Genomic DNA, 15,106 nt, shown 5'->3' on the forward strand with positions numbered 1-15,106 from the left:
TAATGGGCGTGTACAGTGAAGGTTGTTCCCTGAGTGAACTAAAAACTTGTCTAAACCAGAAATTTTTGTAAGATGTTATGAGAATGGATAAACTGAATTTGTCAAAGAGGCAACAACCCCTCTTGGATGAAAAATGTTAACTCAGAGCCACCTATGGACCTTCAGTGATTGACGAGGAAACCCTCACACCATAGGTCTGAACAGTAAAATATATATGAAATCTTTCATAAATTGTTGAAAATTAATGGGCACTTTTGGTTGGAGATTCGGTTTTGCTTTGAAGTTTTGGAGTTTGGTTTAGACAGGTTTTTCTCTATGTTCTTCATAATTTTTTCAGTCGTATAACGGTATCACCCTATGCTGTTGTCTTTGTCGGGATTGTTTGTGTCCATTTACTTTTATTTATTTACAATAACTTGAATAAAACTTTATTCTTTCGGGAAATTTAATGCATTGTTCTTATGGACATCGCAGAGGGCCCTATAGTTTATGAGGTTTTTGCCTCACCATTTTTAAAAAAAAAGGGGCTAAAAGTGGGAAAAATGGGTACATCATTATAGTTGATAGCAAAGATTTATTATTAGTTTGATTTTCATGATTCAGATGTCAGTATGTTCCTTTTGAAAATCTGTTTTAAAAGTTTTTTACTGGGTGCACTTTTCTATAAATATTATGGGAAAAGTATGGCCACATACACCCCAAATAATCAACTTTTTTTTTTCTTTTCCCATTTTGAAAATGTTTAATTAAATTCCAATTTTTTAGTGCTATATTGGGTCCAAACCAGTTGTTATGTCCATAATAAATTGTATGTCCCTATGCTAAAGCAAATATTGTGTTCACACTTGCCCCTAGTGAACAGAATTCAGTATGCTGTGATTGTATCATGCTGCACTCAAGGAAGCTCTTTATTGTACATATATGTACAATTGTTCTTGACAATAACTCTTTTGAGTCTGGCATACTAGCCCCATAACCTTTTTGAGATTGAATGTTACCATTTGACCAGAATAGGTTTAAACTTAGGAAAATTGAATTTTAGATGATTGATTACCTGCAGTCTCTCTCATCCCATAAACTTTTCTGGTCTTAAGATGTGCCAGATTGAAAGGGTTCCACTACACTAAAGGTTCATGAATTAATTTATGCATGTTAGTGCATTTTTTTTTATCATAAATATTTGCAAGTAAATTGCAACTTAAGATTTATCATGAAATAAATTAAAGTTAATTTTTCACCCTTATTGATTAAAAACAATTATGCTTGTGGTTTCATTTCATAAATGAGTAAGGCTACCTTTGTAAAAAGTCAGTCAGAAATTTAAACTCTTTAATTTTGAACAATATTGTAATGAGCGGTGAATGTTTAGGTGAAGGATCTTCGTTTTGACGCCTTATAGTATTTACATTTTCTTTATACAAGTATGCCTATTGTTTGTTTTTTAAAAAAGTCTTTATGATAATATACGTTTCTGTAAATTGTCTTGTCAGCTCGGGTGATGACCCCCCTATGGGTTGATTAACTTTTAAATGTTTGTAAACAGAGAGATTTAATTCACTTAATTCCTTACTACAAACCGTTATCGGTGTTTTAAATCTCGTCTTTCAAAATTTATCGTGGGTAGTTCCTTAACCTACTACTAATGGATTGTTTAAAGCCATTCAAATTTAAATTGAATTTCTCGATCTATCACATTCGTTGAAATTATGATTAAGGCATGTTTATCTATTGGTGTATTTTATCTTACTCTGGAGTAAAAAAAAAAAAGTTAATCATCGGCTAAGTTCAATAATCGATGATCCATGTTATGATGATATTGACCTCAGACTTGTGTTTGTGTTATAGTTTACTGAAGTTGAAGCCACCTGTGACATCACAGAAGTGAAGATACCCGCCCACCATATTTGATTGACAGCTCAAGTTAAAGAGGCAGAAGCCAATCGTAGTGAAAGCATCTATTGTCAATTTTATGAATTATACTTAAAGAGAAGTGATATAAAAACTCAGTATGCCTCCCACAGCAGATTCCATATCAGTTCAAATTTCTCATCGACAACTTCTACCGAGACGACCACAAACAGTTTGTCCAGCTTATGTTGCAACTAGGAATGCTTTGAAAGAGCGTGCTAAAATGAAGATGAAAATGCAGTCGCAGGATTTATTAGTAAAAGTAGACAGTGAAAAACAATTGGATTTTTTCTACAAGGAGCCATGTCTATATAGCCACAGAGTGTATGTAAACAGTGCCAAAGTGTTTGAAAGTTTGAGACATGCTTCAAAAGAGGAGAAAAGTAACCCAATCCTACAGAGGAAAAATCAACAAACAATGGCACAGAGAGTTCATGATTTACCACAGTTAGATTTTGAAGATGATCAGGAAAAGAGGTTGACTTTTGAATTGGCTTTTGATGCATTAAAATGTAAGTACATCGTAGTTTTAATTACTATGGCAAAAAAAAAAAATAATAGTCTTGTTTCCTGCTACATGTACCTGCAAGAAAAAAATAAGGTAGGTATAGGTAGGGAAATTATTTTATTTTTCAAAAACATTTTACACTGAGTTAATGGGGACACAATCTGGACTTTAACATTGGTTGCCATATGATGTTTAGAGTAGGCATACAAAACTAGAATTCTGGTAGGACAGCTGGAAACATTGAAACTTAACATATTATAAACATATACAAAACTTGATAGGTAAGGGGACATTGGGGTTAGGAGCTCAATTTGATAGGTAAGGGGACATTGGGGTCAGGAGCTCAAGAGTAAGGGGGTAAGGAGTAGGAGTTGAGGTGTCCAGAAGTGGATGGAGTAAGGAGGATGGAAATTTTTTCTCTATTGTTTCAGTTTCAATAAAGGGAGGATAATTTGAGTAAAGGATTGGAAGGAAAATAAGAGTGATTGACTCATTTGGGGATAGAAGTTGCATCTGCTACCTGATGTTAGTACAGTACTTTGTTCATTCAAGATTGCAACTAACTTCAAATGAAAATCTAAGAAGAATTTTTAGGTATTCAGCAAACTTATTCTGTAGACTCTGCTATATGGTGGTTATATCATCATAGATGCGATTTACATGTGGTTCCTTTTTCATATTTTGAAAAGATAATGAATGATGACTCCCCCTCTGCCCTTCCGCCCAAAACCAAACCCGAGAATCAATGACAATGGTAAATTACATTGTATTTTAGACAGTTTGAGCCATTCAGTTTGACTAGGAGTTGAGTTTGAAAACTCATATTTTTAATCCCTGCAAAATAGCTGTCATAAGTAAATTGAGATATTATATTAGTTATCATGTTTGACTGCCATTTTGGTGAAAAAAGAAGCATTAATTTTAATGAAAACTGCATCAGTATTGTTAATTCATTAAACACGATTTTTGATGCTTTTTTTATTCAGGATTTTACCTTTATGACTTTTCTTTCTTGTTTTCATTTTGTATTAAGCAATTCTGATTGCAGATTTCCAATTTTATTTTTTGTCAGCTGAGTAGAATCATGTCTGTATATTTGAAATTGTTTTTATCTTTAAGATTTTAAGTCAGTTGCATTTTTCACAATTCTGAATTTCAAAATAATTTCTGAATTAACAGTATTGGTATTTTTTTTTTTTTTTTTGGGGGGGGGGGAGGTGGTGGGGGGCTGTTTGGTGAGTGGCGCTTTTTCATAAAGAATTGGTTAAATTCATTTAGTATGTACTGCAAGTAAATTTACTGGATCAACTTTTAAAGTCTTCAATAAAAACCACTTTTGATATTGATTACGTACATTACAATTCAATTAAGTACTATATCTTTACGCAGCGTATAGATTTTTCTTTAACAAATATTTTAATAGATATTTCAAGATGCTTGAATTAATGTGTATAGATACAAGATATTAAATGAATATTTTGATCTTTATAAGTACAAGTTTTCTAGTTCAATTCATTTAATAAAAGAGTCTAGTAATGGAACGAAACTGTAAAATTTATAGTACACGGCGACAGTGCTGTGTTTGTTGGTGTCGTTTTTTTCTCTATTCATCGTAAATTCGTCAAACATAGCAACACTAAACAATTGAAAAAATTTTAATACATGCATTTACTAAACAGTCTATAAAATTTATAGACTAGTTGCAAATATTTGTACTAGTTTGTTGGTTTGAGAAAAAAGCTATTTGTTTTCGTAGTCATAAATATCGTATAATGTATTTTAATAAAGTTTCTAGACTTCTGAACTACGCTATTAACTCAAGTTTATCGCCTTTATTTAGGTACTGTATGAGAGGTTTGTTTTCGTTGTTAAAAGACTTTTGTTTTTCGGTAAAACAAAATATGTTGGGTCACGTCAATATCTTGTTGATTATGAAAAGTTTATTTGTTTCAAATAAAAAGATATTGAATTGATGTATTCAGATTTATGCCTGATTTGGTCTCAGTTTTGCATTTATTAAAGTTATATATCAATTTCATTTCTTTTAAACAAATGTAGAAACACATTTTTTATGAAGTGTTAAGAAATTTTAATCCTAGTTTAATGTAGACATACCATACATTGTATACAAAAGAGAAACTTGGCAAATAAAGTATCCCCCCCCCACCAAAAAAAAATCAACGTAACTGCCTAAAATTTTTTAAACTTTGCACTAATCAAGGTCTATTGGTAGTTCACTCCTCCAAAAGATTAGGGTTTCCTAGAACTCTCTTTATTATAATGGTCTATTGCTAGTTCACTCCTCCAAAAGATTAGGGTTTCCTAGAACTCTCTTTATTATAATGGTCTATTGCTAGTTCACTCCTCCAAAAGATTAGGGTTTCCTAGAACTCTCTTTATTATAATGGTCTATTGCTAGTTCACTCCTCCAAAAGATTAGGGTTTCCTAGAACTCTCTTTATTATAATGGTCTATTGCTAGTTCACTCCTCCAAAAGATTAGGGTTTCCTAGAACTCTCTTTATTATAATGGTCTATTGCTAGTTCACTCCTCCAAAAGATTAGGGTTTCCTAGAACTCTCTTTATTATAATGGTCTATTGCTAGTTCACTCCTCCAAAAGATTAGGGTTTCCTAGAACTCTCTTTATTATAATGGTCTATTGCTAGTTCACTCCTCCAAAAGATTAGGGTTTCCTAGAACTCTCTTTATTATAATGGTCTATTGCTAGTTCACTCCTCCAAAAGATTAGGGTTTCCTAGAACTCTCTTTATTATCAAGGTCTATTGCTAGTTCACTCCTCCAAAAGATTAGGGTTTCCTAGAACTCTGTTTATTATAATGGTCTATTGCTAGTTCACTCCTCCAAAAGATTAGGGTTTCCTAGAACTCTCTTTATTATAATGGTCTAAACCAGCTGACTTTCTAATCAGAGGCATGCATTTTTAAAATGACTGTAAAATGTGAAATTTTCACAACAGCTTAATATTTGCTGTTTTTGAAATAAGACCTGTAAAACAGAAATTATACTGTTGTAAATATTTTCTTCTTTGTATTTTATGATTTGATTTAAAGGATAATTGCAAATTCAGAACCACATAATTGTAGATTGATCGACAACACATGCACAAAACTTCAGGGTTTACTGTATCACAATGAAAGGACTCCTATTTTAATAAATTAATCTTTTGTTTTTTAGGTACTGTCAGAATTAACCTTTTACTTGCTTTTACCTTGACCTTTGCACTTGGTAGCCTTGTCTTTTGAAACAGACAAAATGAAAAAAAACTTTGAAATGTTTTTTTTTTTTCTTACCTTGACCTTTTCATTTTGAGGAATCATTCATTAATTAACCAAAAATTAACATTGATTTTAATTTAGGTACAAGGATCTATGAAACATTAATGGCAAATATCTTGTGTAATTTTAAAAATAGCCCTAGACTTTACTAGTTTATTATGATGTGAAAAATGCGTTAATTATATTATTTGTAAAACAATCATGACAAGTTGGCTTCCGTTCAAAGTTTTAATTGAAATTAATGGGCCAAGTTGTATGATAATCAAACAGTCACTGATTAAACGACCTTTATGAACTAATTTTTCTCCTTTGTCATTACACACGTAATCTTTAACAATAGGAACAGATCAGTTTTTAAATGAAATGAAATTTAGATTAAGTAATCATGCACTTGAAAATTAGTTTAAAATTTATCAAGTTTTCGTCTTCAACTGATATGAAATGCTTCAAAATTGATAAAGTGTTATCAAAGAAATTTGACAGACAGTGCTATTATATTGTTCTAATTTGAAAATTTGTTGACTTAGGGTTGTTGAGATTGTTTTATTATGCTAGTAGAGTATTAAGGACATAGTTTACTGCGGTTGGGGAAAGAACTTAAGTATCATTTTTTGTAAGAATCAGGCAGTGAGTGAAACATGATATGAAAAAAAAAACATCATTTTGATAGTGTAATTTGACTATTTGCACAATCAGAATCAAGGGGAAAAAACAATATTGTCCATATCATGTTGCTGCATTTAGATATAATTTCTTTGAAATGCACTGTAGAGGGCAGATAACTCTGTTAAAAACCTCATTTTTCTAACATTCTATTAAAAAAATTACGATTAAATCCAATGATACAGAGATCAAATAATGGTCTTTTCAAAAAGAGAAAGCATCCTTGAATGAAATTATAATGTCAGATCGGTGGGGTTTTAACATGCATGTTTCTGATTTTCCCATTATGCCCGATTCTTACAAATACATACACTTAAAGAGGAACTCATGTGTTAGTTTATTCATTTGTTATCTGTCTCTGAGGGATATTTGACCGCCAAAAAGTATAAAAGAATTTATCTGTTTGCGTAATTGGAATGAAGTATTAAATTGGTTTTACTCCATGCTTTCTCAGTTCTTTGCATGAGTCCGGAAAATATATGAAAAAGATCATATACGAGAATCTTATTAAAACAAATGAATAAAAAGTCCAATCTACTTTTCAGAAAATTCAATATACATTTTAATGTAGATTCAAAATTAATTTTTTGTCAAACTGTTTGCCTTTGTATACAGCCAGACAAATGACGTAAACAAGTTTCGGATGTTTCTAAAACAAAAGCAGTGTTCTTCGTAGGCCATTTCAGTGTATCAGTACTGATATTCAGTAAAGCTACTGTAAATGTATAAATTTTGCGTTGCTAATTTTCGTGGAATCTTATTTGCGGGGATATCGATTTTAGCTGTTGTAAAAATGATTACTGTTATAGTGATACAAATCCATTTCAGGGGTTCTATTTTTTTGGGCTAATCTTTCTGTGGGGAAAATAGCCAAAAATTAGTATGTTTACAGTAATGTTCAAGTCAGACAGAGGAGACCTTAGCTTTAGATGTTGTTTGCTCTACAGTGATTGGGATTAGAGGGGGCCATGTGTCATTTATCACATTCCTGCTGAAAATGTCCTATTGAGATCAGAAATCTTACAAAGAATATTAAGGAATGGTCAATTGGAATCATGAAGATCATAAAAAATGGCCCATTCTTAAAAGTTTAATCCCATTCACTGTTTATATCTGAGTCCAGACCAGACTATATTCATATATACTCTTGCAGAAAAGAGTTAATGAGTGAGTGAGTGAGTGGTTCATTGGGTTCTTGGACTAGTCAAACAGACCCTGCTTTGTGCCAACCCAACATGCATAGGCAGGTTTTTATTTTATGAATGCATGTGTCTTTCAGACACATTTAATATTCTAACTCCAAGCCAAGTTGTCATCTCTCTTTCTCCTATGTACATGTGTTTATGCCATGTGTTGGGAGAGAAGCTGTGATTACAAATTTTATCGTCTTTTGTATGATTTTGCTATGGAATCAAAACCATGTCTTTCCCCATTTGAGGCAAGGATGCTACAAAGATACCAGACCTAGATAGTCCCCTACTCTGAAGAGAAGGGGATGTACATGTAATAAAGTGTTTATGTGTTTCTATGCATAAATTTGCAAGTTGAAAATTTTTCAACAAAATATTTCGTTATTCTTTTACATTGTACCTGTAACTTATTGTCACACTCGCTGATCTTTTATGGGGAGTTTTATACAGGTATGCCATATTCTAAGATACTGTTTCAAACTTGGACTATATCAATCTTTTTTTTTTAATTTGATATTGGGGAAACATCAGTGAACAATGACACACAATTCGTATTTCTTCTGACCTTTTTTCTCAACAGTAATATAATGTAATGTTAAAGTCAGATGCATTCACATTACAAGTTTTGACTGGTAGCAAATGTTCCTCAACCATAAAATCTAAAAATGTCATCTTAATTTTTATTTAATTTCATGGTTGGATCCTTGCTAGCAGGACCTCTAGTAACATCATGTCAGATTACTCTGTATGATTCAATTACCTACCGCCAACAGCATTCAATTCCCTTTTAAATGATATTTATTGCGTCATTATATGGACTATTTTTGGTATTCAAATATTTGAAAACTTCCATTCATTAGCTTTCTATACATTATTTTCAGATCAATTAAGCTTGCTTTAAGATACATTTTGCTTTGAAATTATATTCTTTTTATTACAGACAGTACTTTCTAGAATTTTATCATTTGAATCTTTGTATTGAATTGTTGTACATACATGTACATTTATTTAAGAACATCATTTGATTTTAAGTACAGAGAAATATGTTAAAACCAAACATCTGCTTCTAAAGTCCCTTCATATTAGTTTCAATACTTTTTAAACCTATGTAAAACCAAAAACCTACCTTAAGGAGGTAGACCTAGGGTAAGGGACATAACTCTTGAAATCAGTGATATGTTTGTATCCTATTTAATTTTACCAAAGCCTTTCAAGCTTTTATTTGAAACAGAATGAAATAAAATGAAATAAATCTGAGTTACTTTGATGCTTACATAAGGTTGATGTAAAATGCTGAAGGTAACTGTTCACATGATTTGTAAAAGTTGTGTCCCTTACCTCCTTAAATAACCAAACAAATCTCCCAGTTTGAAAGGGGTTTGGTTTATGGAGGTTTCACCGTATTTGTTTTAAAAGAAACTGTTCCATATTATATACAGTGAAACCTGTCTAAACCAAATCCTGAATAATCAAAAAAACCTTTCTAAATCTGATACTTTTTAAAGTCCCGTAGGTCTGGCATCCCCACCCCCCCCCCCCCCTTTTGGAATTGTGAAAAAGGCTTACTAGAGAAGCTGAATAGAATCCCTAATCGAAAGACTTATCTAAAAGTTGTTTCAGATTTACAGCATTGTCCTATTGGCGTGTATTGCCCAGGACAAATGAAACTACCATTGGGATAAGTAAAAGTTCAAATAAACTTGCATGGAGGATGACCAAATATTATTTATTTTCAACATTCATTTACTAAAAAACAACCTAGATTACAATTTGGGCAAATAGAATTTTCATCAACTTGCCAAATAGAACAAGATTCATAAAATGTTAATGTCATATCCTGATTAATAGTTAATTTTGCCTTTTAAATCTAACTTACAATAAGTTAAGTAATCACAAAGGAGTATTTAAGTGCTTTCATACATTAAAGTGTTGTTAATTTTTCATTTAAGGACAACTAAATAGCAACTTGTTTATATTTGCAGTTTATCAAAATGTTCAGGTTAATTAAAATTTCATGTGAAAGAAAGCAGCAAATGAGACAGTCTCCATAAATAGTGGTATAAGTGGTAATAAAATCATTATTGAGATAAATTGAAGGGCAGAAATTGGATATATGTATCATAGAACCGGATATCTTTTTTACTCACTTGTCACGATGTATGTTTGTTTTGTATTCATAGCTCAGTTACATTAATGGTTTCCTCGTATGACTAAACATTTTTTTATGGTTCGGTTGGTAGAATGAAGTTTATTAGTACCCCATAATTAACATATAAAAAATTGCTATCAATTCAGTTATTCAAATTAGGGACTAGAACTGAAGTTCGGAACCTTCCACTTTTCAAATTACATTGCCTGTATCAAAAGATCTTGCACTCTCCAACTCTGCAATGACATCTCATGTTATGCCCTTACAAAATAATTTTAACAGGGCTATACACAGAGGGATATCTCTGATGTCTGTTTCCATGTTTGGCCTGCATAGAATAGTTTTGAACATCCTGTGATGCAAGTAGATTATATTAGCGATACATTAGTAGCAGGTCTTTAGGGGAATAATATTTATATCAAAGAACAATTTTCAGAATTTTTGTTATTGAAATTCATAAATTTGTAAAGAGGCCATTCTTTGATACTGATAATCAACTAAATTTAAAAGTCTTATACTAAAAAGAGGAATTGTTGATGTGCAATTGGTCTTTGTTGCCCCTCCCCTATCTTCCCAATCCCTGTATTAGTTATTAAACTAGAACAGATTTTCAAAGTCAGTGTCAAAGAGTGACTTCAGGATTAATGTCCTATGCTTTAACAGATTGGGGGAATGTTGCCTAGTCTAATGTTGCCAATGGAGTTGTTTATTTTATGCTGTTCTCATATCTGTTAGCCCTCCCACATACATTATTAGGTGGGGAGTCTCCCATAAAAATCAATGAAAATTTTAGAATCTCCAAAATAAAACTGTAAGATTTGTTGGAGATTATTTTTGTTAAAATTAACAAATTTTCTTTGAAATTTATTATTTAGTAACTAAATAATTGAATGTTTACATCAAAATTTTGCTGTTACGAAAAAATCAACGACACAAGACAGTGTCAGTGTGGAAAATCTCCCAAATGAACTGTTTCAATATTTATCAGGTATGTGTTCTGTGTTAGGCAATGTAAGAAGAAGTGGTTATATTCAAGAATACATACTAAAGTAATTCCTTGGGCAAAACAATGCTGGGAACACCAAAAGAACAATAGATGAAGGATAAATCATAGAGGAAATAAAATGTAAACACAAAAAACAAAAAGGATGAACCCTACTGTTAACCATTGAGGTGAACTCATGTGCTTTAGAATTGTAACCTATTCCATTCTATTCTGACATATTGTCTTAAAAAGCAGAGAAAACAAATCGGTAAGACCCAAGAATGGTGTTCTGAGGGTCTGAGGGTTTATTTGAGTTGCTACAACAATAAGGCAGGAAATATCGTAATGATTCTATCAAGCTTAGCTGAAAAAGTTCTTTAGAATAATCAGCCCACCACGAAGCCCACAAACGTCTGTTTTGAATAAAATATTTTACAGTGAAACCTACATTCACCAAATCCCATTTGGTTTGTAGAATTAGTTCCATTTAGAGAGATGTTTGGTTTATCAAGGTTCAAAATAGATTTAAATAGCACTCCATGTAAGAATCATGCAGAATGTGATTCATGGTTGGAAAGCCTATATATTTTTATTTTTGATATTTTGTTTAAAATGTTATAGTAAGCAGAATATAGTAAGCAGAAATTAACATGTGGCTTTCATATAAGCCATGCTCTTAGGAGATAAAAATTATATAGAATGCACTATAGAACTCAAAATTATGGGAGATAACTCTGTAAATGACACTGAAACACAAGAGAAACTGTTGGATATTCATAGTAGGTTATCTCCTAAGATCAGACAGATTGAAATGAATGGTCATACATTTCATCAAACAGACCCACAAAACAACTTAAAATAACAAAAATAAAAATGTGTTGCCTCTTTTATGGCATATCACATATTACAGAATACAGAAAATTGCACGATTCTTACTATGACTACTACTTAAATTGATGTAAATAAATTTTTAGTAATGTCTGGTTCAGACAGGTTTTCTGATTATTCAGGGTTTCTACGAGGTTTCACTGTATGATAATTGAAAGGAAGCTGTACATCCCTCTAGGACATATTGTGAAAGGATGAACATTGTGTCGCTTTGCATGACCGGTATTGAACAGTCAGCACAATGTTAAACGCAGCTCGCTCAGAAAGCTTGATATCAAATTTTTATAGTTCTTTACAGTTCTCGGTTTTTCAGTCAATATTGTATTAGAATGGTCTTATTCACGATCCTAGTTGCGAGGAAAATGAAAAAGCAATGAAAAAGCAACTTTCAATTCATTTGTGACTAATTACATATTCTATTATTCAGTATAGTGCTACAAAATTCATGCTTTCACTGTTGATTCTATATCGTATGTAAGCCTTGGAGATTTTTTTGTATCAACTATGAATATTGGAAAGCATTTTTTTTCCCTTAGGTTAAAGATCACTAAGAGATTTTATCCTTTTTTCTAATTGCAATGATGGTTCTTCAACCACAGTTTTATGCCTAGTATTTCCTCTTTGGTTACTTTTGTGATATAAAACAAACATGATAAGAGGAAAATCATTTGATTTTGAGGGACAAGTGTGGGAAGGGGGGAGGGTTTTAAAATATTTCAATCTTGAAGTTGGGAGAAAAAAATAATTTGTTCCTTTCAAATGATTCCTTTCAAACTTTATGCGAAATAATAAACTTGATTCAGTGTACTAGTATATGAAATTAAATAATTCACCATTGGTGAAAATAAATATTTTGGTCCAAAGAAATCTTCAAAGCCCCCACTATTCCCCCTCCCTCCCTCAATATCTAATGGTCGTCCCCTAACATCTCTTTTTAACATCATATCTCAACTTTTTGGCTTACAGTGATATGTTTGTCTCAACTTCAAAATTGCTGTTTTCTGATTTGAACTAACAAAATGGAAGCATAATCAAGGCCACCAAGATTATAGTGGAAATCAAACAAATATAATCCAGAGACAAAGACCAAACAGGCAAAACAGACCCACACAACAAAGAACATAAAATAACAGAAATACTTACAAACTAACAATAGTAAATGAGCAACTCTGACTCCACTAATAACTGGGAACTTGGACCAGGTGCACTGGTAGGGTGAGCATCCTCTGCTTTTTTGGAAACACCTGCAGAGTTACTCATAAAAAGTCAAGTCTTGGGTAGGCAAAAGAGGAAAGGAAAACTATGACACGATGAATGAATAGGTTCTCATGGTGCGGATGGATACAAAATCATGATCCACAAGCTCATGATGACTACCATAAAACTTCGGTAAGACATAAGTAGCACCAATTTGGTCAAATTACATTGTAAACTGTGTTGTACTTCAAGGAGGATACCTCCAATGCATGTACATGTAGAATAGAATCTTGTACATCTCACAAACCACAATAAATAATCCAAATAAACTATTAAAAATGAAAATTTGAAAATGATATGGCACGATTAATGAAACAGATACCCAGGTGTCCATTTAATATTTTTTACCAGTGATCTTAGTTGAAAACTTCTGTTTAGTTTCTTTTACCGTCACAACTTCAATTTCACATCGGTATCAACTTGTTTACATTCAATGTCATGTTTAAACACAGTTTTAATCCAATTATTAAAGTTGATCTCAGTGGAAACTTTATCGTGATGTTATCCTCAGTCAGGTGTTTTAAAATCAGATTGGAATCAGTGGAAAAAATTCTCAGGAGATGCTTAAACGAGAAAAATTGTTTGTGTTGTAAACAGTTTGTTATTAATAATTAAATATTTTTGATTACTTCATTGTTTGTTGTAATTTTTCAATCAAGTTTCACTTAACATATTTAGAATTACTTCTCATATCCTAGTAATACTTTTTATTCTTTACCAAATTTGAAGTAAATTAAAGTTTTTAAGTTTTCCAGTGAAGTCACAAGGAAATATGGCAACTTTGTTGTCTGTCATTCTCTCTCTGTGTGTCTTTAATAACAGATCCTTAATTTAATAACAAGCTCCTTAGCAAAGGGTGTATTGGCTATTTCAAAGCTTTACACCTCTGCCGCACTCAGTGTTAAGCCCCACCACTTAATGAAAACATTGGAAATGCCCAGCTTTTCAGATTTGCAATGAGTAATGCTGATGTCCTGTGAATTTTTCTTTAACATCCTGTAAAGCAGAGTGATACATTATAAATCAAGAAGCAGTTATCAGGGGCGGGTTTTAGGTGAAAGCGTAATGGGCCTATGCCCCCACTTTTCAAAGGAAAAAAAATCTATCATAATCCGCTAAATATTGTATTGAATATAGCAATTTGTTATATTTATTCATTTAAATATGTCATAATTTGGTTTCCTTCTATACAGATTCTCCTTCCCTTCAGAAAATCCAGGATCCGCCCCTTGTTATAGGTCTGTGGAGGAGATGGGTAAAATGGATTCAATCTCCTGCACAGAGGATGCATATATTTACTATTTCAAAGCTGCCTTACTCAGTACTTTAGAAGTAAGTTGTCGTTAGGTCAAAGTTCAAGGTCATAGGTGTTGGCAGTTGCCCTTGTTTTCTTCTGTGTAGCAATTTCAATGGCGCAATTGATTAACGTCACAATTTTGTGATTTGTCAAAGAAGTTGTTTATTATTCTCATAGTGTAAAATTAGAAATATGCAATTAATTAAGAGGGGACTTACGTCACTATAAATAAGATGATTCACTAAATTGTCATTGGCATAGCTGAAAGGGTATTTGAGTTCTGGTCCAAAAACAGAAAATCACACCATTTTTTGAACGAATAACTATTATATTGGTAAGGATTCAGGTTTTGGCCAATATGGGGTTAATTTTCTGCAAGGTTAGGTGATGTCCTTTAGTTTTGGTCGTCTTTTTAGAAATTTGTAGTTTTAAGTTGAATTTTCCTCACAATGGAATGTTCATCACAAAATTTCATTGTAAGTCTTTTTTTTTTGTTCCATAGGTCAACAGAGTGCAATACATGAACGAAAACATGTAACATGAAATTTTTCACTTCGTCAGAAAACTTAACATCAACCATTTTAAGAAATGAGAATTTTACATTCCTCTTTAAAGGTTAAAAGAAATGATTCAGTGTACTTTTCAAGTCCAAGTACATTAAAAGGTAGATTTTATAGAGTCTACTTATTGGAAAATAAATGGTGTGTGTTTATTTGAATGAACAAAATGTCATATTTAGAATCAGCCCTTTATTTAAATATGATTAAATTGTACTTGATCACTGAAGTTTCATTGTAAAATTACTTTTATTATTTCAACAAGGTAAAAATAAATGTTCTTAAACATTCAGTTATAATGTACATATTTAGAGCTTAAATATTTGTAGTAAATTTCTCAAATATGTACTAAGAGGCATTTTTAAAAATTAACACTTACAATATTTATTTAAATGGGGCATTTTGAT

At 31.9% G+C, this 15,106-nt stretch overlaps 1 protein-coding gene across 3 annotated transcripts in view; it reads left to right on the plus strand.

The window, feature by feature from the left end:
* LOC148605418 (protein NSUN7-like) overlaps positions 1-15,106 on the plus strand; it is a 64,469-nt gene that overhangs the window by 19,437 nt on the left and 29,926 nt on the right. For 2 of the 3 annotated variants that reach the window (XM_088548071.1, XM_088548073.1), the window contains exon 3: positions 1,846-2,420. In XM_088548071.1, the coding sequence (XP_088404197.1) occupies positions 2,009-2,420 (412 nt within the window). In that variant the 5' untranslated portion in view covers positions 1,846-2,008. Of the gene's footprint in view, positions 1-1,689; positions 2,421-15,106 lie in introns of those variants that run through there. The other variant, XM_088548072.1, reaches the window with a different exon arrangement.

This window comes from Perna viridis, chromosome 10 (genome assembly GCF_037379345.1).
Source record: "Perna viridis isolate PV_CMFRI_1.1 ecotype Kerala chromosome 10, ASM3737934v1, whole genome shotgun sequence".
NCBI lineage: Eukaryota > Metazoa > Mollusca > Bivalvia > Mytilida > Mytilidae > Perna > Perna viridis.